The sequence below is a fragment of the Idiotropiscis lumnitzeri genome, chromosome 15 (genome assembly GCF_059441095.1).
Source record: "Idiotropiscis lumnitzeri isolate Australia: NSW breed Sydney's pygmy pipehorse chromosome 15, RoL_Ilum_1.0, whole genome shotgun sequence".
Classification (NCBI taxonomy): domain Eukaryota; kingdom Metazoa; phylum Chordata; class Actinopteri; order Syngnathiformes; family Syngnathidae; genus Idiotropiscis; species Idiotropiscis lumnitzeri.
The window spans coordinates 3,120,800-3,143,534 of NC_142405.1; the positions used below are offsets into that span (position 1 = coordinate 3,120,800).

At 42.0% G+C, this 22,735-nt stretch overlaps 1 protein-coding gene across 2 annotated transcripts in view; it reads left to right on the forward strand.

Annotated features, from left to right (window-relative positions):
- The window catches only part of psmg3 (proteasome (prosome, macropain) assembly chaperone 3), a 133,634-nt gene that overhangs the window by 103,953 nt on the left and 6,946 nt on the right, over nt 1-22,735 (forward strand). For both annotated transcript variants that reach the window (XM_088316402.1, XM_088316403.1), the window contains one exon: nt 15,798-15,928. In XM_088316402.1, coding sequence (XP_088172528.1) covers nt 15,846-15,928 — 83 coding nt within the window. In that variant the 5' untranslated portion in view covers nt 15,798-15,845. The remainder of the gene's footprint in view (nt 1-15,797; nt 15,929-22,735) is intronic.

Here is a 22,735-nt window from a genome sequence, read left to right on the forward strand (position 1 = left end):
ACGAAGGATGTCTTTTTATGTTAATGAGGAAGTCATGTGACTTTATATTGATGGCTCATCGGAAGTTTGACATTAGTCACCGTTTCCCTTGTGTTATTCTGACTTATATCGTCTTGTGAAATTGTAATTAGTTATTTATATCGTTGAACTTTGTTAGCGCCTCCAATCAGATTTGATGCTCACAGCTGCGAGGGAGCATCTTGTGTTTGCCGTATGTCATTAATAATAATATAATTTCGGCAAATATAGATAAATATATATCCATGTATATGGCAATATATCACTATCACTATAATTAAATCAACTCTCACAGTGTGACGGCGCTGGTCCATAATTCTCAGGCCCTAAATAGCCGTGCGGGGGAGAGGAGGGAGGGCGGTCAGCAATGTGGAGCGGCAAGCTGCGAAGGGCCACCATATTTCAGCAAAGAAGTCAATTCTTGTTCCGAGCGATGGAAGATCAATACTTCTCAGTGATAAATTGACGAATAGCAGAAGCTGCCGCTCGCAAAATATTCACTCATTAGAAAACTGTTTTAATTATCATAATGTTTATTATTTATCAATTTTGCATAGAATGGGCGAAAAAAAGTCTTCACATGCAATGGATATTAAAATGTAAATTTTTCAATATTTATGGTCTGAGTTTAGAGAATATGATGGACATATCAGTTAAATGTCATGCGTTACTCGCTCCGAGGCGGGCGCACCAGTTTAAGAGTTGAAACGAAGTATGTGCTTGTGCACATGAAGGCGCCGCATTTGAGCTCCAAGATATGAAATTGTGCCGCTTTGATTCATAAGAGCCTGCGATAGCCTCTCTAACGACAAAGTGGCCGGCCCGAGAAGATCTGGAAGCTGCTCCTCTTTGAGGGGGTGGATGTGAGTGTGTGTGTGTGTGTGTGTGTGTAAAGAACTTGGCAGCAGCTTTGGAGACTGCAGCGTGGAGGAAGTGAATGTGTGAAGCACGGACAAGGACATGCACAGCAGCCGCGCTTTCTAATATCCTCGCCCGCTTCGGCTGGCAAGCCTCAGTGGACTGGACGCCGCATTAAAAGATAACCCGCAGATAGCGGGAGTTAAAGGTCTTGACTCAAGAAGTAATATGTCTGCGTCGGTTCGCTGATGAAATATTTATCGTTGGGATACGCTTCTGCTGGCGCCACCTCTTCAAGTCAGCTCGGTGGAGAAACAATACAAGAGCTGCGGGTCTCGCTGTGAATTAGGTCACCGAAATATTAGAAATGGCTCACAGTGTGATGCCGTCATTCAGCTTCAGCCACGTTCATACGCACATTGTTCAAGGAAGCATACTGTTCTTTTTTTTCCCCCCCACTTCCAGGCATCTTAATAAAAAGTGATTTTTCGGTTATGGTGGTCAAATAGTAATAATACCATGTCATATCTCCGCGACACCTCGCCGGAGGAACGAGGGTATTCCTCTTACACGCCCCTGACTTTTTGGTGACTGAGATAAGACTGGAATTTAGGCCATGGTAAATCCGGTCTAAGTCGTGGCGCAACGCCATTTCCGTGACAGATTCCGTTTGGTGGATGTCATCATACTTCATAATGAGACGAGCCCCTTTTTATTTGGCCGGCAATCGATTTGGCCATGTTCACTCCCACAACGGCGCAAACATCTGTTTCTAAATGCACCTGTTTGCAAAAAAAAGAAAATTAAAAATACGGTCTTTGACATCCATCAAACCGCGTTCTTTTGTCCAACTGCATTTCCCAAAAATATCCTTGACCTCATAAATAATCACACAGGGAGTATATCAAACTTCCCCCCTGCACAGAAAAACTGCTACGGCGTGAGCTGTATTAAGATCCTCTATTATTCATGACCAACAACTGGGGAGGTTAAAAAAAAAAAAATAAAAGACAATTTATTGACATTTTGTGTTGTTGTTGGAGATTCTGAGCCTCCCTACTGAGCAGGAAATGTTCACCAGACTGCAAATGAATCACTGCTTCGTGTGTGGAGTTTCTCCTGCGGCTGTACCTAATCATGTGTCCACGAAAGACACCAAAACAACTCCCGCTGGTGGGACCCGCCTCTCCGAATGAATAGGCGATAATGCGACTCAATGAAGTCCGAGCGGGTCGGGGGCGCGCGCAAGAAAAGGCGAGGCAGATAGGCGGAATGAATTATTTAAATCCTTCATTTAGTGGCTAAGCCAATTTGGGGAGCGGAGGGAAGTAACGGCACGAGCTAATAATTCAGGGGCGGAGACGCGGGCCAGCGAGAGGCTGATTTAATGGAATATCTGCTGTCGATGAAGTGCAGCACGTCCATCTTGCCAGAGGAAGAGACGGGCAGCCAAATGGGAAGATAGGAGGCGGGATGTCGCGTGCCCATTTTGATTGTCGGCCCAAATCTCCTCCTGCAAGGACTCGGCTGCAGTGTTACATTTAAGAGAGAGATGGACGTCCTTATAACCCAAAATAAGACCACAAAAATACGTTTATATTGTGTTCATCGAGTACGTTAAATACGTCGTCAAAATCAAGATCTTCCCACTTTAAAACGTTGTGAGTGTGTCCACTCAATGTGCTGCTCAATAAATTCCACTGCTATGGAAAAATGCCCAACGCGGTACAATGAGGCACTCTAAATTGAACACAAGTGCGAAGCTCTTGTACTCCACGCTAGTCGGCACTTTTTTTTTTTTTTTTACCTCGCACTTGTGTTTTCTCCCCGTGACATGTGCGCACTTATGACCAACAACGAGGCACTCTAAAGCACCAGCGGAGCCTGTACATGCGTAGATGCATTTTCGGAGTGGAGGCATAGCTAGCTTGCTAAGTGCATGTTGAGATTGCGCAAGACAGCCGCCAATGCGAACAAAGGCGCTAAGCTTCTTATGTAGCGGGGATGCAAATTTTAGCCCCCCCCCCCCCAAAAAAAAAAAAAAACAATGATGATGATGAAAAACAGTTTGCATCGGTGTATAAAGTAGCACGCCACACAAACACCATTAAACTAAAAAGTCAACATGTCAAATCACAGCTGAGGCAAGAAAGAAGTACGGACTTTGGCATCAGCGCAACCTGCGGCGTAATTACTGAAGATGTTTCGGAGTCGAAGACGTCATTTGCATAAACACCGGGGTAGAGCGCGGCGCCCGATTAGGTTTCGACACGGATCTCACGCCGTCAACCTTGGCGGAAGTGCAATTTGCATGCATTTGAATATGTTGACAGCATGGGATGCGCTGATGAGGGAGGAATTCATCTCGCCGTTACCCGCTGAAAGGTCTCCAAAAGGCCATGAAATCGACGCTGAGTTGGTTTGTCCAAAAGCTTGGGCTAAACTGGGGGGAACGCCGAGAGACGAGCGTTGAATGAATATCGGGAACGTGGTGCTTCGAGGTGGATTTACGTCAGGGAAGTCACCAGTGACGGTATCAAATACTTGTGACAAGTTGAGTGTGACAAAAATGTTCTTGCAGTCAAACGCCGTCTCATCACATCCATAGGAAAAAAAAAAAGCAAACGTTGCGTTTGAGTTTGAGGCAGTCGTCTTCTGTCATGTATCCTGTGACGCTATCTGACAGCAGCGGCGGCGGCGGATGGAGGCATGACATGCGAGCGTGGGCGAACTCGCTCGCGCCAGGCGGCGACCGTCGGGATGAACACACCTCCTCCACTAAAAGCCTTCCAAAAGAATCGCCGGGGCGCCGTCGCACTCGCGGCAGCCTCGTCGTCCCCTCGCCACTCGCGAGATGAGCAACGCTTTGTCTACGGAGCGTCTGAAAATAACACGTCGGCGCTTTCAGCGCTCCCCGCTGAGCCACTCCAGTTCGGCTTCGCTCCCGTTTTCTATCCTTGCCTATATATAACACGGAGCTCCTATTGATACATTTACACACCGGCTGGATTTGGACGAGCAAGCAAGATATGTATAATTAAAACCACCTAAGTGGATGTTTGTCTGCCTTTTTTTTTTTTGAAAGTGTAGTACTACTTCTCGATCCATTAACTGCGAGCCAAGAGGCATGGAAGGGATGCGTCTATATATTTTACACACCGACTTCAAATATATGCATAATTCACAAGCTTGTACAACCTTGTCGTCGGCGCGTTCCATCGGGAAGAGCGATTTAAGAGCCGTTGAGTGTTGCTTTCTCCAAAATAAGTCAACTCTTGACGGCGCCACGTCAGCCGTTGACGTCGCAAACGCGGTTCGTAACCTGCCGCTGGTTTTCCTTTTCCCGTGTAAGGATGATTGAAGTGGAAATCAAGACAAAGATTTCCGATGACGCTACCGTTCGCGGAAAATAATTTTAAACAGAATAAGCCGGCTGTTTTCAGGTATAGATTGACATTTTGTGCAGCAGCGCCCTCTGCTGTCGATTGAAATTGACACCAAAGTGCCGTACGGCTCACATTGCGAATGTCGCGTCTCACTTGTTTTTTTTGGGTTTGGTCATGGCGGAATATTTTTTTCATTAGCTGTCGATAAACAGCCAAAAGTGATTTTTGCTGCCTATTCCAATTTTTGGGGGGACTGATGGGGTGGGGCTGGATGCCCCCCCCCCCCATCGGTGGATGCCCTGAAAACCGAAAATGAAAAAGCATTCATATTTCAAATGATCTTTTCCCATTAAAATAGATATAAGTGCCATTAATCGGTCCCAGCCTCACCAAAAATGTTTAACGAGAATTTTTTTTTTTTATCTTACTCTCTAACACCAAATAGAAAATATCAAATTAAAAATAATAAAACAATATTCGTCACACTTTCTTCTCTCTTTCTTCTTCAACGTACTTATTTTTGTGTGCCCGTTCGCTACATTGAGGCTAAAGAATATATGCTAAAAAACTGACCGCCTAAATACTAAATTTCATTTAAAAAGTACTTATTTTGTTCCTGCACAATACCTCTCGATTGGCGATCGTCATATTTCCGACACGCTCTCAAAGCACCGTCTCCGGCGTTTTTTTTTTTTAATAACAAGCCTTGGTCCCGCACCTCTCATCCTCTGACTCATTCCCAACATTGACTCAGTCAGCAATCCTCTAACCTGTCCGCTGGACACTTCTGGCCACAGAAGGAGCAAAAAATAACGCGTTAATAATTCATCTGGCGGAAATGACGGCCGCCTTTCGTCATCCCGAGTGTCTCGAGATATTACTCAGCGAGACGGAGCGGACCTTCCGAATGTTCCGACGGAGAGAAGGACGCTTTGAGGGTGGAAATAACATAAATGTCGCAGGCTGATAGAAAGACATTCTTTGCTGTTATAAGTGGATGACTCACCCGGAGAAAAAGTCTCTCCTGACGTTTGCATAAATTACTTGAAAGTGACCAATAACCTTTGTGTGTTTCTGTCCAAATGAATGCGAGAGATCAACCGGGATGCGGTTGGAAATGATCCAATTCCTTTTGATTTGTCCCAAAATTGTTTTTGCTTTGCGGCAGTCGACGTGTTGCCATTTCATGAATTTGGACGGTCAACAACAACAGACGCAGCACGAGAAAAAGAAGAACGCAAATGAAAGCATCCCCTTCCTACACAGTATTTTTCCGTGCCGATGTCTGACTCATCACGTAGGACGTAAACCAAGCGAAATGACAAGTCAAAGGCCACGGTAGCGGACTGGGGCGCACACGTGGGGTACGGCAGCGGCGGCGCTCGGTTGCTCCTTCCGCTTCTCTCCGTTGTGTCATCTGCAGGCAGTTTAGCGGCGAGGCGCCCACTAGTCTGACGAGAGCCGGCCGGCCGGGCCCGCCTGGCTACCCCCGAGAGAGCCGACCGGCCGGCACCTGAAGGCGGCCCACGCCGATGCCGACCGGAGGACATCCGCCTACGTTGTTGTCTCAATGATGCGGCCGCTCACGTAATGGTTGGAACAGCACAACAGATTGACAAGTGTGTGATCGGCGGAGGCTGGGAGGTGGACAAGATTAGTTTGAACTCAAGCGGGAGGACGTAGAGGTCGTGTGAATTGTGCTTGAAGGAGAGGGACGCTTTTGATGGAAGTGCTCCATTCCTTTAAATGGAACTCCAAAAATTGGAGGTCAGACAGACAAGTGTGCTTACTCGTGTTTGTGTTCTGTTGCTGTTGTCCATGGCGCCGGATGAAGCACTCAAGGGCGCGCACATCCTCCAGCAATAATAATGGCGGCTTGAGCGTTTCATTTGGTCATCATGGGCATGAACAGAGGAGGTAAATGACAAAGGCTGCAAATTGGGAGGAGAAAAAAAACGTCATTTCAGTTGGTCAATCGTCTTTTTTTTTTTTTTTTTCATATAGTTCAGTGCTTAGAAAGTGTGCTCCAAGTGTTTGCATGCGATTGTTTCATGAAACATTTAGTCCAGTACTTCTCAAATAGTGGGGCGATGCTGAGGGGTGCACTTCCGTCGTACAACAATGAAGTGTAATTGCACCTCCACTCCACTAGTTGGCAGTGGTGCTCTCCTTGTTCATTTTGCGCAGTGAGTAGTAACTCTTTGGTGTCGGTTTGCTCTGCAACACAAATGCAATTGTTTCTAGTGGCGGCAGAGATCGGGTGTCATTTATTATATGTGTCGACGCGTGAAGCCGCAATTCTGAGCGCTCAAAGTATCCGAAAGCAAAATTTGATCCGTGCGTTCGTTCACACGTCCTCCAGCGTGAACATCCTGATTGCCTGTGAATGAAAGTGCACACGATCGCGCCCAACGAAGCACACAACCAGGCGTTTGTGTTCTTAGGAAGAAAGTTCTCACGTCCGTCCTTTCGGAAAACGTACTTAGCGGGTTCACGTGACCGTCCGCTGAGTTCTTCATCTTCACAAACAGCCATCATGACACTATTTTTGTTTGTCGCATTTCAAATATTTTGCGAAGATCCGTTCTACCTGCTCCTCATCCTTTTGGTTGCGTAATCTCATCATGGTTATGCCCCGGTGGTGCCGTTTGCGCGAGACTTTCACATGCGGCATTAAAATACGCGACGCAAAATCAGCCATCACAAGTCGTCTCGGGTTTGATCAATCAAATTGTGCTTGCTAAATGACTCAATTTGCATAATACCCCCAAAATGAACCGCACAGGAAGTTAGCGTGTTTGGCAGACTCAAACCTGAGTGCTGCCGGTTAGTCGATCACTTTCCTCATCTGATTGCCTGAGCAGTCAAATTTGTTTCCGTTTTTTTTTGCACGCGTAAAAGATTAGTAAAAGTGGCCTCCTAGTGTGGAAACAAGTACAGTGTAACCACAATGCGCCTTCCCTGTCCTGCACCTCCATGACCCCCAGCTGCTTGATGACTTTACTAATTATTGGCCGTTAATATGATCCACGACTTTTTTTTGTTCACCTCATGCATGCAAAGTGCAGGCGGCGGCGACTCGAGTTGGCATATAGTCAAGTACAGAGCAGTGAGAAGCGCGACCGCCTGCAGCTTTCATGTGTGAACAATCCAACATATGGAGGCAGTGAGCCGACAAGCCCACCAACTCCTTCAAACGCTGCCAGCGTGAAAGCGAGGCGCATGCCGTGGCAATGTATTGTTTTGCTGAAATCCTTACTCGCTTTGCTTTACGGTGCAAATGACAGCTCGGATCTCTATATCATCTAAAGCCAATGAATTAATTAATCCTTATCGATTTTGCCAACCTTTCATTCATATTGAAACGGCGATGCAGTGCGGGAAGCTACACGTAACAGAGATCTTTCTATCGCTATTACTTAATTAATTTGCAATGTATCCAGGTAGCTTATTTGTTCATAAACTAGCTAGCTAACAGGAGGAATCAGTTGGAAGTAGTTATTTACTTAGTTACTTGGGCAGTTAGCAAGTTTTTTAGTCATGTAGCTATCTTGTTAATCTGCGTGAAAACTGTAAGTAAGAGCAAGTTAGCTACTTAGTTTGTTACCTAGCTAGATACAGTTTAGTAAGTTGATTAGATAGATTGCTAGCATGCCATTAAGTTAGCTATGTAGGTAGCTAGCTATACAGAAAGTTAACATAAAAACTAGCAAGTTTATTGGTCAGGTAGTTAGTTGGTTGTTAGCTAGCTAGCTAATTAGACAGGAGGAATCAGTTAGAAGTCGTTATTTATTTAGTTAGTCAGGCAGTTAGCAAGTTTATTAGTCATGTAGCTAGCTCGTTAATTGCGTGAAAACTGCCCAAATAAAAGCAAGTTAGCTAGTTTGTTTGTTATCTAGCTAGATACAGTTTAGTGAGTTGATTAGATAGATTGCTAGCAAGCCGATTAGTTAGCTATGTAGGTAGCTAGCTATACAGAAAGTTAGCATAAAAACTAGCAAGTCTATTAGTAAGGTAGTTAGTTGGTTGTTAGTTAGCTAGCTAATTAGAGTAAGTTACTTTCTGAGAGTAACTACTAGTAGCTAGTGTGCGTCCATTTGTTATTGACATTGCTAGCTAGTTTGATAGCAGACTTTGTTTAGTATGTTAAAAAAAAATATTCCAATTTGAGCTTTAGTTGTTCTTGTCTCACTGGAGCTGACTTTCGTCTTAAAGTGACCGAAATTTGGCATGACGATGAGTCTTGGCCACGGCACATTATCCAGCCGGAGCTTTGTACAAATAGCAGCTGGTGCCCTTATCGTCTCTGATTTGCCCATTTGACACCTTCATAAATACTGCACCAGGGAGTATTCATAAGTCTTCCTGCCACGCTGAATAGAGGTATGGTAAATTAAAAATGAGTCCCACTCGGTGCTGCACGCTCCTTGAGCGTCTTTCATGGAGCCAGGGGAAGGGCTTTGGGCTTTATTCCCCCCCCCCACACTTGGATCCTTTAAGGGACCCCCCAGTGATGTCGTCAAAGTGTTTTCCTGCGAGATAGCGTCGCTTTCAGGAAGCCATGTGCGATTATCTCCGCTCATCACACTCCTAATCAAAGCCCAAATCAGACGCGTCGTCGTGCCAGCTTGGTGGGGGAGCGCCAGCGTTTCACATGGAAATAATCAGGTGCGACTTCCATTCGGCTCGGAGCAAACAACGCGGCGAGCGAGAAGTGGAGGGGAACAAAAATGGATGAGCTGCAAGCGCTCTGGAATTTCGTTTCAACTTTGAATCGTGACGAGTCGCTGTCCGACGTTTGCCGACGTTTAGTCACGTTAAAGCTGAAAGCGGCAATGAATCTTCCACTACTACTACTAACACCTAAAATATTGGTTTTATATTTTATTTCTTTGCTGGATATATAAATGAGCTATTTACAACAAGTCACACATTTTTCATCATGATGGTGAAGAAAGATAATTCCGCTCCACTTTCTGCACTGAGTCAAGGTCTGATTTGTGAACATATCACGTTAATGACCCTCACGTAATTGCTTTCAAAATACTCTGCTTACTACAGATTGCTCTTGTTTTGGTTCTGATCATGAGATTCTGACGCTGTTCAGTGCAGGGGCGGCGCTAGACTTTTTGATTGGCGGGCCAGAATGGTTTATAAAATTTGACAGAGGGGCCGGACCAAGAACAGATGGATGGAGTGTTTTGGTAACCTCACCTCATCGGAGGATAAAATACATTTAATTTTAAATGAAAGTGAAGAAAAGCATTACCACAATATATCTTTGGAAAACTGCAGTATTTAGAAAATAAAACATTAACAAGGTTTACTCATTTAATTTTTTACCACGCCTGCCTTAGACAATAATTTTTTTTTTTTTTAAATACTCCTTAGTTAACTTCTGGGATTGGTCCTTAAGACTTTTTCATGTCATGTCCAACTATTATTGTGTCGACGAGTGTGCGGCTAATTTGTTTGTAACTTTCCGAGGGGGGTGCAACTGACTTTATGTGCCTAAAAAAAGTTGACATTTTGCCAGGATAAGCACCGTTGACCAGAGTTAGCCACCTGGATGTATCACAAATGCCCTCGGCTCTCTGACAGGATCATTTCTCACAGTTAAAACAACATTTACAGTGTGCACGTTGCTCCAATAGACTTGCTCTTGCACATTCACCGCATTTTATTGACCATGAAAATGATTCAGAGCGCAGACGTCTGCTTTCTACCCACCTAAAACTACCTACATGCATTCACACATTCAGCCAATTGTGGTTGTGTGTGTGTGTGAGTGAGTGTAGCCCTTGGAAAAAAGAAATTCAATAAAAGAAATAAATTAAAAAACAACAGGCCAACACCGTGAGTAACAGACTTGTTAATGGCGCACATAATGAGCAGGAAGTCTTTTTTTTTTTCTTTTTTTTTATTGAATAAAAGTGAGTTTTAGTCATCTCGCTCCAAATTCAGGTGCATTTTTTTTAACTATTGTTCCTCCTGATTGAATGTCATTCCACTCAAATCAGTAAAGACAAATGTGCTCCTCTCCATTAAGACTCTGTCAATTTTTGTTTTTAATTTTTAGTTTTTTCCTTCATTTCTCAACACGTATACTGTATTTATTTTCTATTCTTTAGTCTGTATAGTGTTGGGTGTTTGTCATACGTGACAAAATATGTCAAACTAAAAATTTCATTCATTATGTTATAAGTTAAATTAATTTCTGCCAAAATGGCTCAATTTTGCAGCTTCATTCATACTCCACAAATTTGTCTTTAGGTTCTTTTAGCGCATGGAACATTTCATTGCAAAGAATTTCTTGGAGTTGACTTCCCCTTTAAGCTACTAGTCACATTCACCGATATTTTATTTTTTTTATTTATTATTTTTTTTTTTTACATAAAAGGCATCTAAATAGCTTGAAAATGAATTATTTTTCATCAGTGGAGCTCTTCCCAATCGAAACAAACCACATTGAGCACACACCATAAAGCATCTTTATTTTTAACAGAGTTGGCCTTCGCTTAATGACAACCATCATTCACGTGTTTCTATATTTAAAAAAAACAAAGCAGAAGGTTATTACTGGCCTCTAGTTGGGGTCACCTTCACTGTAATGATTTATGGATCTTATCGTAAGGCTCGCCAGAATGCCAACAAGCCGGCAAGGCGATGCTATGCGGGTCGGCTCAAGGTTGCCGTCCCGTCCAATTTGCGTGCTGGAGTCTCATCGGTGCAACACCACCGTGCACATTAGTGTTGTTTGTCGCTTGGCGGGGTCGAGGCTTTCTAGTTTTTGGTTTTCAGCCGCACATCCATTCCCGGAATTGCAGGAGAGGAGATACATGAGACGTGTGACTGACAGATAAGGTGTGAGAGGCGGATTACAAAAGAATCGCTGTATCCTCGTTCAACACCCTGAAACAACAAACCACACATGCAAAAAAAAATAAAAAAAATACTCACTTTTAGGAAATCCCCAACCCAGAGGAAAAAGGATCTAAGGTCTGAATTGCTCTGATCCCTCCACTCTTCATCACCGCATACAAGTTGAGCATCTCGGAACAATATCTCCGGCTCGCTGAAAGAAAGTTCCCCATGAGTGCTCTTTATGGAGTCCTGAAACGCGTCTGATCCCCGCACGGATCTTCAGTTGCCATGACAAACGACGCGCCATCCGTCATTCGTCTTTAATAGCTTCATCTTCAACATGTCCATTTTTTTTTTTTTTTTTTTTTTTTTTTTTTTATTAGACGCACAGCAGCTAAAAAGAAATGAATTTGTCTAATCAGGACGATGGCGTTTGCCCGCATCTGGCACCGTTCGTTGGCTTCCTCAAAATGTGCGCCAAGAGCATATCGATCGGAAGAACTTTGATTGTTTACTAATTAAAATCAAACAAATTGCATCCGTCTAATTGAATAAGCCATTTGCGATTTGTTCATTAGAAAAATGTCAAACCGTCGGGAAAAAAAAAAAAAAAGTACTTTCTCAACTTTTTGAAGATTTTTTTGGGATTAACATTACGTAATAAGATATGATAAGATGAGACAGGATAATCATCATTACAGGATTACATTTTATTGCCGGAGGAGATGAGACAAGCTTTTATTAAGACAATAAAAGACAAGAGCAGACAAAAGTAATAAGGGTGACATATTATGCAATTTGCTCACAATTTACAGAAAACAGTCCTACATCTTATGATGTCTAAAAAAAAAAAAGAAAATATTTGAACGACACGAGTCGTATCGTGAAAGCAAATTCGAGTTCAACATACTCTGATGCGGTGGTTCTCAAACTTTTTTACATCAAGTACCACCTCCAAAAATACTTGGCACTCTCCATAATGGCCAACATTAAACTTCTGTAAATTATTATCTACATTATGCACACTTTGAACTGGGTGTTTAAATATGGTAAAAAAAAAAAAACTAACTGTAAATTAGAATGCATTGCCTTTAAAAAGTTAATTGGACCTAAAAAATGTTTAAATACAAAGAGTTCTTTAAGATTAAATGCATCTGTACTAAAAAGTTAAATACAACTGAACTGTTCTTAAAAAAAATTCTGAACTGGATTTACAAAAAGAAAATTAAGCCACTTTTCATTCGACACAGTTTTAATGGAGTGATTCTTTCATGCACCACTAGAGGGCGCCCATATGGAGCTAGTTGCACGTGCACCAAACTTCTCTTCTGTTTATGTAGCTTTTGCTGATTGGTTTCTATTGTCTCATGGTGCAAGATGCGTCCATTTTTAACACCCACTTATGTTACCAAATAGGATTCGTTGCCTCTTAAAGGGCCGCTGTTGCAGACCGGCAAGATCTCACAAATAAAATAGATCCGCATTAACCTTTTATGATCGTGACTCAGTGTACAAATCCCAGAAATCCTTGATAGGCTCCCGCAGAGCTTGTAAGAATTCCTTTCATCATCCGCAGCATCAAACGAAACTCAGGAGGTGACGAAAACGAGGTGGGGGAGACACGGGAGGGCCGAGGGTAGAAGTGGGAAAACAAAAAAAAAAACAAAAAAAACACCAAAAAAAATGGTAAAAGTACCCTTGTTCACATTTCCTTGCCAGGTTTGAATTTTTTTTTTTTTTTTTTGTGGAGCACATTTCTTCGAATAAATGACTTCATTTGAGGAGCAACTTTTTATGGAGTATTTTTTTTTTTAGTATTTTTACTACACCCCGAGAGCTCAGTCCTCCATGGATCACTTTTTTTTTTTTTTCTTTTCACGTCATGTCGTCATCCACTGAATTTGAAAACGGTAAACAAGACCCTTTTTGTTTGTATCTCTTTTCAAATGGAGGGAGTGATGAATCTAATTAAGTACAGTAACAAAGTATTAGTACTTTCCTTCCCCTTCTGGTGAGTCATTCAGCTTCATCTCAGGCAAGGAAGAAAGTGCAGATTCCGTGGGTAGACGACAAGAAGAAAGGGAAAAGAGAAGACGGATCATTTCCTCGTAAGAGACAGACTCATTATTTTGATGAGAAACAGCTGGCGTGCAGCCAATTAGGTGCAGAGTTGAGATTATTACAGAAATTAGCTGCTGGCAATCGTTTGGCGTGTGCGTGTGTTCATTTATCGGCTGCTTTGTGCGTAGCACGGATGCACGTTTCTTCGGCAAAGATTTGGACAGAAATGCAAACAACGGAGCGAGCACGCATCCCGGGAAAAAAAAAAAACATGAGAGCAAGTCAATCCAACACGAAATAAATGCCTGATTCTTTTGAAATCAGAAAAGTGCACTCCGTTCCTGTAGGGGGCAGTAATGGACGATTGGCGCAAGAAGTTAGTCGGATTTTAAATTTTTTTTAAAAGAATTTTTTAAGACTTTTTGGTTTATCGCCTTGCAGCTCTCTTTTGATTGCTTGACAAGTAAAGCCGAGAGAGAACAGAAAATCACAAAATAACTGATAGTCATCAAGTGACGCTACGTGCTTCGGACAGTGAATCCAAGTTCTTATCAAAATCGTTTCAGTGAACTTTTCTTTCACTTTTCCAAATAGCTCACAAGTCACCATGAGTGCTGTCAAGCCATCCACCTTGAAGTTTGTTTTTTTTTTTGTGAGTTTGCTCATCATGATCAGACGGTCGGCGTGACCTGCCGGCGTTGCCCACAACCGCATGCAATTGACGCGCATGAAAATTCAGACGACATTTTCAGCCGGCGCGCGGGTCGCCCAGGTGAGATCACGATTGAGCAGGGTTGCGTTTCGTATGCTAATTAGATCTGCTTTCGTTCGTTCGCTTCATCGGCATTGATAAACTTTGCCCAATTAACATTCACTGAGGACTACATTTAAAAAAAAAAAAAAAAAAATAGTATTATTAATTTTTTTTATTTGTTCATAGTAACATTGCACATTTTTAAGTTTTGTGCACAAATGAATCTTTTGGAATGTGGCAACATTTCAACAGTGAGTTCATTTTCTGTTTGGGTTTATTATGTATTTATTGTCTTGGCAAAAAAAAAAAAGCTGGCCTAATGTCTTTGCATTACTGCTCCTGCCAGCGGTCCCCTATGTAATCATTTCTAGTTGGGCCGCAAGTGTAATTACAGCACGAGCATGTGTTGAATTCTCACTATATTATATTCATTCCCGCCTTTGTAGAAAACACTGTGTGCATTTTTAAGGCTAGGATTAATATTTATGATCGATAGTTTTATAGATTTATGACTCTTGTGGAAGTGAAGTGGCTTTTCCTTATTGCTTCCTGAGACGCTGGCCATACATGCCGCAGCACAAGTTTGCATTTCAGAAATAAATGATGAAAAAAAATGTTCTATTGACGTGTTGAGGTTATGACAACACCCGCAACTGAAAAAACAACATTTGGTAGGATTTTTGTGCAAATGGAATATTTCAATCTGATTAAATGAATGCAAAATGAAATGTGGTCATCTCGAAGGAATTTTGTTGGATTTTGTGCAAAAAAAAAAAGATTCCAAAGCCTCTTCTTTCAGCATTCTGCTCGAGGACGGTTGTCATGGTTACAACAAAAGGAACTGCAACGACTCGTTACAACTCAAATGGGAACTGAAACTGTATTTTTGCAAAAGAATTTGGTAAGGTTTTGTACCAAAAGTGTTTGTTGTCGTATTTTCTCACTCGGATTCTAAAAATAATGTATCTTTTTTTTTTTTTTAATATTTCCTTAAAATAATAAACATGAATCATATTCACGAAGCACTTTGAAATTATGGTCAAACATTGGGTGTTGTCAGTGTCACATGTTCATCTTTTTATTTCATTGATTTAAAAAAAGAAATTTCATAACTGTACGCATAATAAAAGTCCTAAAAAAAACCTAAAAAAAAACGCAACCTGAAAGTAACGGTTTGACGTAGCGCAACGGGCCTTTGTGATCGCACGACAACAAAAGCCGTTAACTAACGGACAGAAAACAACACTTCTGAAACACGCTGTAATTTGAACCACGGAAGCTCGCCACCCCAAAAGCAAAAATTGAACTAGAAAATCTCGGCTCTCCACCAGGCAATTCCAAGCAGGCAGATATAATTAAAAAACACTTAATATGCGGTCGATGATGATTACTGGCAGTCAAAAGAACTCTGCCGCTTTACAAGAAGTGGATGGTTTGATCAACGTTGTGTGTGTGTGTGTGAAGCCTCCATGGAAGGATGTACACACTCGGTACATAGTTGAAATAATCTCAACCAATGCAAGAGTGAACCTGCCGCCACCCGTGACTGCATTATCTTCTCTAAATAGTTCACCTTTAATACCTCAGCGATGTTGCATTGTTCAACCGGCATTTATGAAACACAAGCCACAAGCAAGTACGCTTTGAAAAGCTTTTATTTCCCAGCAAAACAATCGTGCTGGGTTATTTTCGCAGATGGTCCCGCGTAAAGTTGGAGCATTAATGCTTACTCAGTGTGCTCAAGTCCCGGGCCACAATTTAAAAAAAATGCATGCTCCGGTTTGCAATCAAGCACAAAGTTGATCGAGATTCATGCGAGTTGATGCGGTCGGCACATGTGTTACTTTTCATCACAGCAAAATGGAGCTGAAGGAGAAAACGCCGGGAGGGGATTGCTGGTGAAAATGCTGACTGGGCTGGACCAGACTATTGGAAGGGACATAACACCAATAAATCCCACTTCTGGCCGGGAAACGGGATATCAAAGGTAATTCGGCGACATTTTAGTAGTAGTAGGATTGGGTTTGACTCAAATGTGGTCGGATTACAGTAATCTTCGCTTTGTCAGAATTTCCGGGTTCATGGTCCGGCTAGTTTGCAAATTTGTTTTGTACCGTTATTATTCAATTTTCTATACTGTTTTGTATTATTTTGGGTGTGATTCCACTGTCAACCACTAGATGGCGGCACACTATATTGTTTGATACTGTAACTTTGAAAGAATTTTAAACAAATCTGAGATCATTGATTTTCAAATCTTCAATCCTGATTTTTACGCCAACAGAAAGTGAAACTGTCGGTTCATTCCATAATGTACATCTGTGGTATTAATTGCATTTAAATGTCAGTTAAATGGCACTACCTTCATTTAAAGTACCTCTGATTAACCCCAAATCAATTAGGTGGGGGGATGTACAATTCTCAGAAGGACTGGAAACTATCGAATATAAAAACTTTTTGATTGTTTGTCGTTGTGATGAGTATGAAAAGGAAGTATTTGAAGAAAAAAATTGCCAGTAGCAAAAAGGCCCCTATTTACATCCAGAGCAAAAGAGCAGGTGCTTGAGCACCACTTGTGTGCACATGCCTGTTATCTTTGTTTAGTTTTAAAAAACAAAATTATGTCATTTGTCTTTATGAAAACCTTTGGGGTTTTTTTGGGGGGGCGGGTTCTTATAGATTAATATCATTAATAAATAATTAATAAAAAAAATACAATTAAATTTATTTAAAAAATATTAAATTAAAATAATAATAATTATTTTTTTAAATAATAATTAAAAAAAATAAATAAAATATATATTTTTTTTTTTTTTAAGTCCAGGAACTACTGTTATGTCACATAAAGGCTGTCTTGTTTGAGGAACTGGTCACTTGATGTTCAGTTGTGATCTAAAAGACGTGAGAGTCGCGCTAAGCAGACTTTCCACGCTTCCTCGTCATCGGCAGCAACGGCAGCGCAATGTGTCTTTGGGCGTCGACTGATAAAATGGCCACCTCCGACACCTTCATGTGGCTTTAGTCATTCTCGTAAATGGTCTTTTTGGAAACAAGCCCGAGAATGCGGTTGCCGTAATGGCTCAAGTACATTCAAAGTGCGGCTTTAACCCTTTGGCAGCGCTTCAACTTATGCAATAGCTAATCACCGGGAGTGCACAGGAGTTTATTACGATGTTTGTACACTTCAAGTGGCATGACGACTCCACGGTGGCCTTTTTTTTATTCGATGCCACCTGCTCAGTTGGCTACTTTGTTTCAACAAGCTGGACTCCAGATTTGGGAGAAAAGTCCAAAGTCGGAGAAATGATGACCAAGCGGAGAATTTTAAATAATTTCCATCCGGATCGTTCCGAGAGTCCATCGCACTTTGCGAGGGGTGCAAATGACCCGTCCAATTAGTCCCGTGTGGTGGCAGCAAATCAATTAAAGTGGGCGAGAACCTGCGTCATGCCACTCGAAGGCGGGCGGCCATTTTGTAGAATGTAGAAGCAGGATTTTATGATTTGTGGATGGATGCAAGCTGCTCGCAAATCAAATGTGTTAAAATGTATCTTGTAAGTGATTGGAAGAGCTCAAGCAATTAATTAATCTCAATTCCTTATGATGGAAGTGTACAGTAAGTCAATAATCCTGCCGGCGTGTCCTCGTGGGGGATCAACAAGCAGGCTTATTGCGATTATTATCATACGTGCTTTTGTTTAATTATGTCACGGGCGATATTAGCCTCTTGTTGTACACTGGTGCCTTTTTTTAAGATGAAAACAAGGACTCCGTCTCATATGGCCATCCCATGATTAGAGAATCTAAAGAATACACCCCTTTTGGCGCATTTTATGCTTCACTTCAATGTGCTGCTCCTTGGCATATTGGCCACCGGGGGGCAGTATAATATAGACATTGGAACTCACTGTAGAAAGGTTTGATGACGAATCAGTAAGATGCAATAATATATGGCTGTCTACATGTGATGCTCCACCTTTTTTTGTTCATATATTCATTTATCATGGCACGGTGACACCAATGTTATTTTTTATTTATTTTTCTTACCAACAATGGACACTGGCACGCTTTATCATCAAAGTGATCATAACGCTCCTTGAATAGTTTTTCAAGCGGGTCAGTTTGACCCGCAATCTAACAGGAGACTCGTTGACATTTGCTACCTGCCTCCAAAGGCTTGATTTCATTCACTGTTTATTGGCAACCCAAGGAAAAGTCATCTTCATGAATGCTTAATAGATTTTTTTGTTGTTGTTGTTGTTCTTGTTCTTCTTCTTCTTCTTGCCAAATCTTTAATTCACATTGCGATGAGGCGCCTTCGTTGTAGCGTCACGGGAGAGATTACAGCTGCTGAGTCATGTGTGGGCAGAGCAGGTAAGCAGCGAGCGTTGCTATGGCGTCGCACTTGAAAGGATTCAAAGTGTATGTTAGATGTAAGACTTAAAAAAAAAAAAAAAATCTGTCGCCTTGAGCAACCTTTTGAATCCTTCATTTCTCTTCTTTTTTTTTTCTTTTTTTTTATGCAAAACGTGGTTTAGCAGAGGCCAGGGCAGAGTGTATATTAAAGTCCAATCTTGCTGTAAACTTAAAGCACATTTATTTTCCTTTTGAAGGAAATTGGCCTCTCTGTGTTTTCTACTGTTAAATTCGTCACCTTTTTAAGCCTGCCCATAAATGGAATGTCACCCGTTTTCACCGATTGAACTAGAATTAAGTGGCCATTTTATCTTAGATAATTTTTCTTGTTCAAATCTGACAAGAAACAATTTGAATATTGTTACAGGTTGCGTGTGTGTTTTCTAATTCGTTCTTTCACACTTTCTTTTTTTTTTTTTAACTAAACCCATTCCGCTTTAGGTTTATTTCCCATACTGTGCCATCCTTCATTTGAATAATTTAATAAAGAAAAAAAAAAGGCTTTTCAGTGAGAAGCAAATTAAAAAGGGGCGAAGGATACATCCACGGGGCAGATAAGACGAGCCCGAGTCAAATGTAATGTTCCGCTTCGGTGAGCCCGCGCACAACAACGGTGCACTCGGTACGCCGAGCCTTTTGTCTTGTGGGCCCTCGCGAAAGCAAAATAACAACCCGGGCGGGTGGCGCACCTCCCCCGATATATCAGCGACAAGACTGACACTCTTCACACCTCACCCTTAATGCCTCGGCAGCTGTGACAGAACATCCTTTGAGGAATCACACCGCCTGGTGGAAACAGATTTGTTTTGGAGGATTTTTTTTTTTTTCCCCCAAAAAGTCTTTGGACATCTCATCGTTAACGATTGGTTTAATTACTCAACGTGTCGTTTCGACTGAGACCCGGAAACGCAAAGGCTGCAGCTCTGCTTACCTGTTAGCTTTGACCTGATGGTGCTTCCGTGTACTTTCGCAGCTCGTCCCGCCAACCTCGCTGGTCATGTAATGGGTAGAGAAACTCGAGTGTGGGGGCTGATATTATGCAAATTAGCAACACAAATCATTAAAATTCACAACGGCTCGCTCACTGACACATTTTCAGAATATATCTCTATTTCTTTGGGGGGGGGGGCTCGGTTGTTTAATTTCACACTTGATGGGTAGGAGGCAGGCACTGTCGAGCGGCGTTTCACAACCTCTATTGAACCAAGACCGCGCTATTTGTTGTCTAACGTTTAAAAAAAAAAAGTCAAATGCCACCTTCAACCTTTATGTGAATGCTTTTTGTGAGCTGGAAAGACCAAAAAGTCGACGCCCACGTTTATATTTATAAATGACACTCCAGACAACTGAAGTCTCATGCTGACAAGTGGAAGACATCAGATCGATGACAACCAAAATTCCCAAGCTCTGTCAGAGCTCGGGAATTTATGACACGCGTACACACACACACACACACGCATTCAGCCATAAGACATATTCTGGTAACAGAGCGCAGTGATGAGATGGCGGTGGGGGGGGTGGGAGGGGCTAATTTTTTGCGTCTCGCCATTTTTCCCCACACTGACCTTTTCCCAGGTGTGTGCAACGTATCTACCGTTGCCTGCTGTTGTTCTAAATAACACCTTGGCTGGATCACAGACCTGCCACACAAGCTGCACCCGCTGGCGCCAAAATGCCAGCCCGCCATCACACGCGCGCCGCCAGACTGATGGATGACTTTCCGCTGATCCGCCTACAAATACATAGTCATGTCAGAGTAAAATATTGTGCCTATTATGTCTCATGCAAAACAATACCCAAATTGTCCCGTCTGTCTGTCAAAGCGCCAAATAAATAGCGGGCAAATGTGCTATTATCGTGACGCTGATGACAGTGGTGTGCATGTGCAAAAAGTTTGTTTGCTTGAGCGCTTGCTAAAACAGTCTTCTTTTTTTTTTTTGTCATCAACGCTGAACTTTTATAAGACAATGCTGTTGATGGACGTACCTTCGTCCGGCTGATTTGGTGCTCTTTTAAAATCGGCCGAGGTTTGTTCACACGTAACAACAAATGACATTCAAAAACATTTAAACAAATCCTAAAGGGCAATATATTGTCAAGCAATCCATTTTATTTGCTGGTAATTTGTGTATTTATTGTTATCAACGTCAAAGGACAGAGAAAGAAGTGATTTTATTCATTATGCCTATTTTGAATGGAATTTTATTTTTCCAAAAATCACCTCAAAAAATCAATTTCAGTCAAGCCCTGTGAAATAAATTTAAAAATCCATATGACATTTTCATAGAGACAATTGCAGTACAATGATAAAGACAAAGGTTTCAGGTGAGAGAATCATGTACAACTTGCTGCTACATTTTCGTTATGAAGATTATGTCAGAGTAGACGGCTACCGATACCAGCTAACAGTATCAGCCCGATACCGGCCTTATTCTACGATATTGGGAACTCGTGGAGGTTGCTGATACCAGCCACTGATACTTAAGGCTAAATAAATAGATAAATAAATAAATATAATAATTAATATATTAATGTATTTATATTAATTATATATATATATATATAATTAATATAAATACATCAATATATTTATTTATATTAATTATATATATATATATATATATATATATATTAATTTGAGTAAGTCCTCCTCAGCAGTAGTTGGCGCTATACCGCATCATCATCTACCTCAGAACAGTCTTTTGTTGTGCACAATTTTTTGTCATTGTGTTTTATACATTAAAAGTACTCAAACTATCAGTACTCTGTAACAGTAGGTACTCAACACCCGTCCTGGTAGCTCTCTAAAAAAAAAAAAAAAAAAAGTGTTATCGAACATCTCTAATCAAGAGATTTCTTACCCCTCTGGCGGGTGAGGACCAACACCACACAACCTGAAAATTGGAATGGGCTCTAATCTGTGCAGGGCAAATTAAAAGCAGCCGGTCTCACGGAGGCCCAAGCTCGTGTTTTATTCATGGCTTGTTTTGAGCTTCTTGTCGGTTGCATTAAGCACATCCCTCGGCCCGCATGAAGTATTCACATGTGACTCGCCTCTTAGCGCTAATGCACGGGCGAGCTCGCCGAAAACGCGCACGCCATGTTTGCCTTGATCCGACATGAAACGCCTCTCTTTTCCCCATCGCCTCGCCGTGACACCTCTTACAAGCAACACGCTGGCGTTTTATGTATTACACTACCTGGGTACATCAGCTGTTTTGTTTGTTTGTTAATTGGCTTGTTTGGGGCATGCTAAGTGAATCACACACGGCGAATTATCCTCGCCGGTGTCGGGAATACGTAGAATTTGACGGTGACCCACATTTTAAAGCTCCGGATTCACCTTTCTTTCTTGTTGAGGATTTGGAAATCTCTCACCTATTGACTGAGTCATTTAGCATGCAGCCAACTTCACACTACTCAGTCAGAGCCGCCGCTGCGGATTTGCTGGCTGTTGAACAAATCGATGCACACGGCGTCTGATTGCACCGGACCGGCTCGAATATTGAAAGACGCGTTTAGCGATGGCCTTGCATTCGGGTGTGATGAGAAAATGCTCCAGTAATGCAAGTATGCCCTGCAGCGGGACGGTTGGCCATTAGCGCAAATAGATACACGCTACAGGACGGTTCAAATGTTGATGTGGCACGTATAATTGCAAGATGGTGAATGAAACCGACTCAAATAAAAGCTTCTGTTTTCGATGAAAAGATCCCTTATTTACATGATATTTTTGGAGGATGAAAATGCAAAGCTTTGGAAATAGGTCACGTCGTGGATGTTTGGAAGCAATCGGAGATTGGCATGTACGATGAGGCCGCGGTGAAAGTAACGATGGAAAAGCGTCGCCCCCAAGGCTTTGGTTGCTTTTCGTGTCGAAACGCTTCCCCATCACTTTACGTTTACCGAATTTCGATTGCTAGATTCATTAATTAGCCACCAGCCAATCAATCAAAGGCTCTCTCTCTCTCTCTCTCTCTCTCTCTCTCTCTCTCTCTCTCTCTCTCTCTCTCTCTCTCTCTCTCTTAGTACTGATTGCAATAAATCATAATGAATCGTTATCAAAAATTGTGATTTGTAGGTTACGATGCATTGCGATATTTCCTCATCATCAATAAAAAGGATTTATACTTTTTGTATGAAATCATTGTAACGAGGGGCAGGCACCCCCTTAATAAAAAGCAATATTTTATAGTAGTTGTTTCCCCTCAGGAAGGATTTCCCCCATTAGCACGCGGTGACTGTGAAGCGCGTCATTTGATCCTCAAACCACCCAGCGCGCGGCCCACCAACGATGACAGAGTTGACCGCCTCAAATAGTGAAAAATGATCCTTTTGGGCATGTCACTTTTTTTGATATACCGCTCTTGTGTTGGAT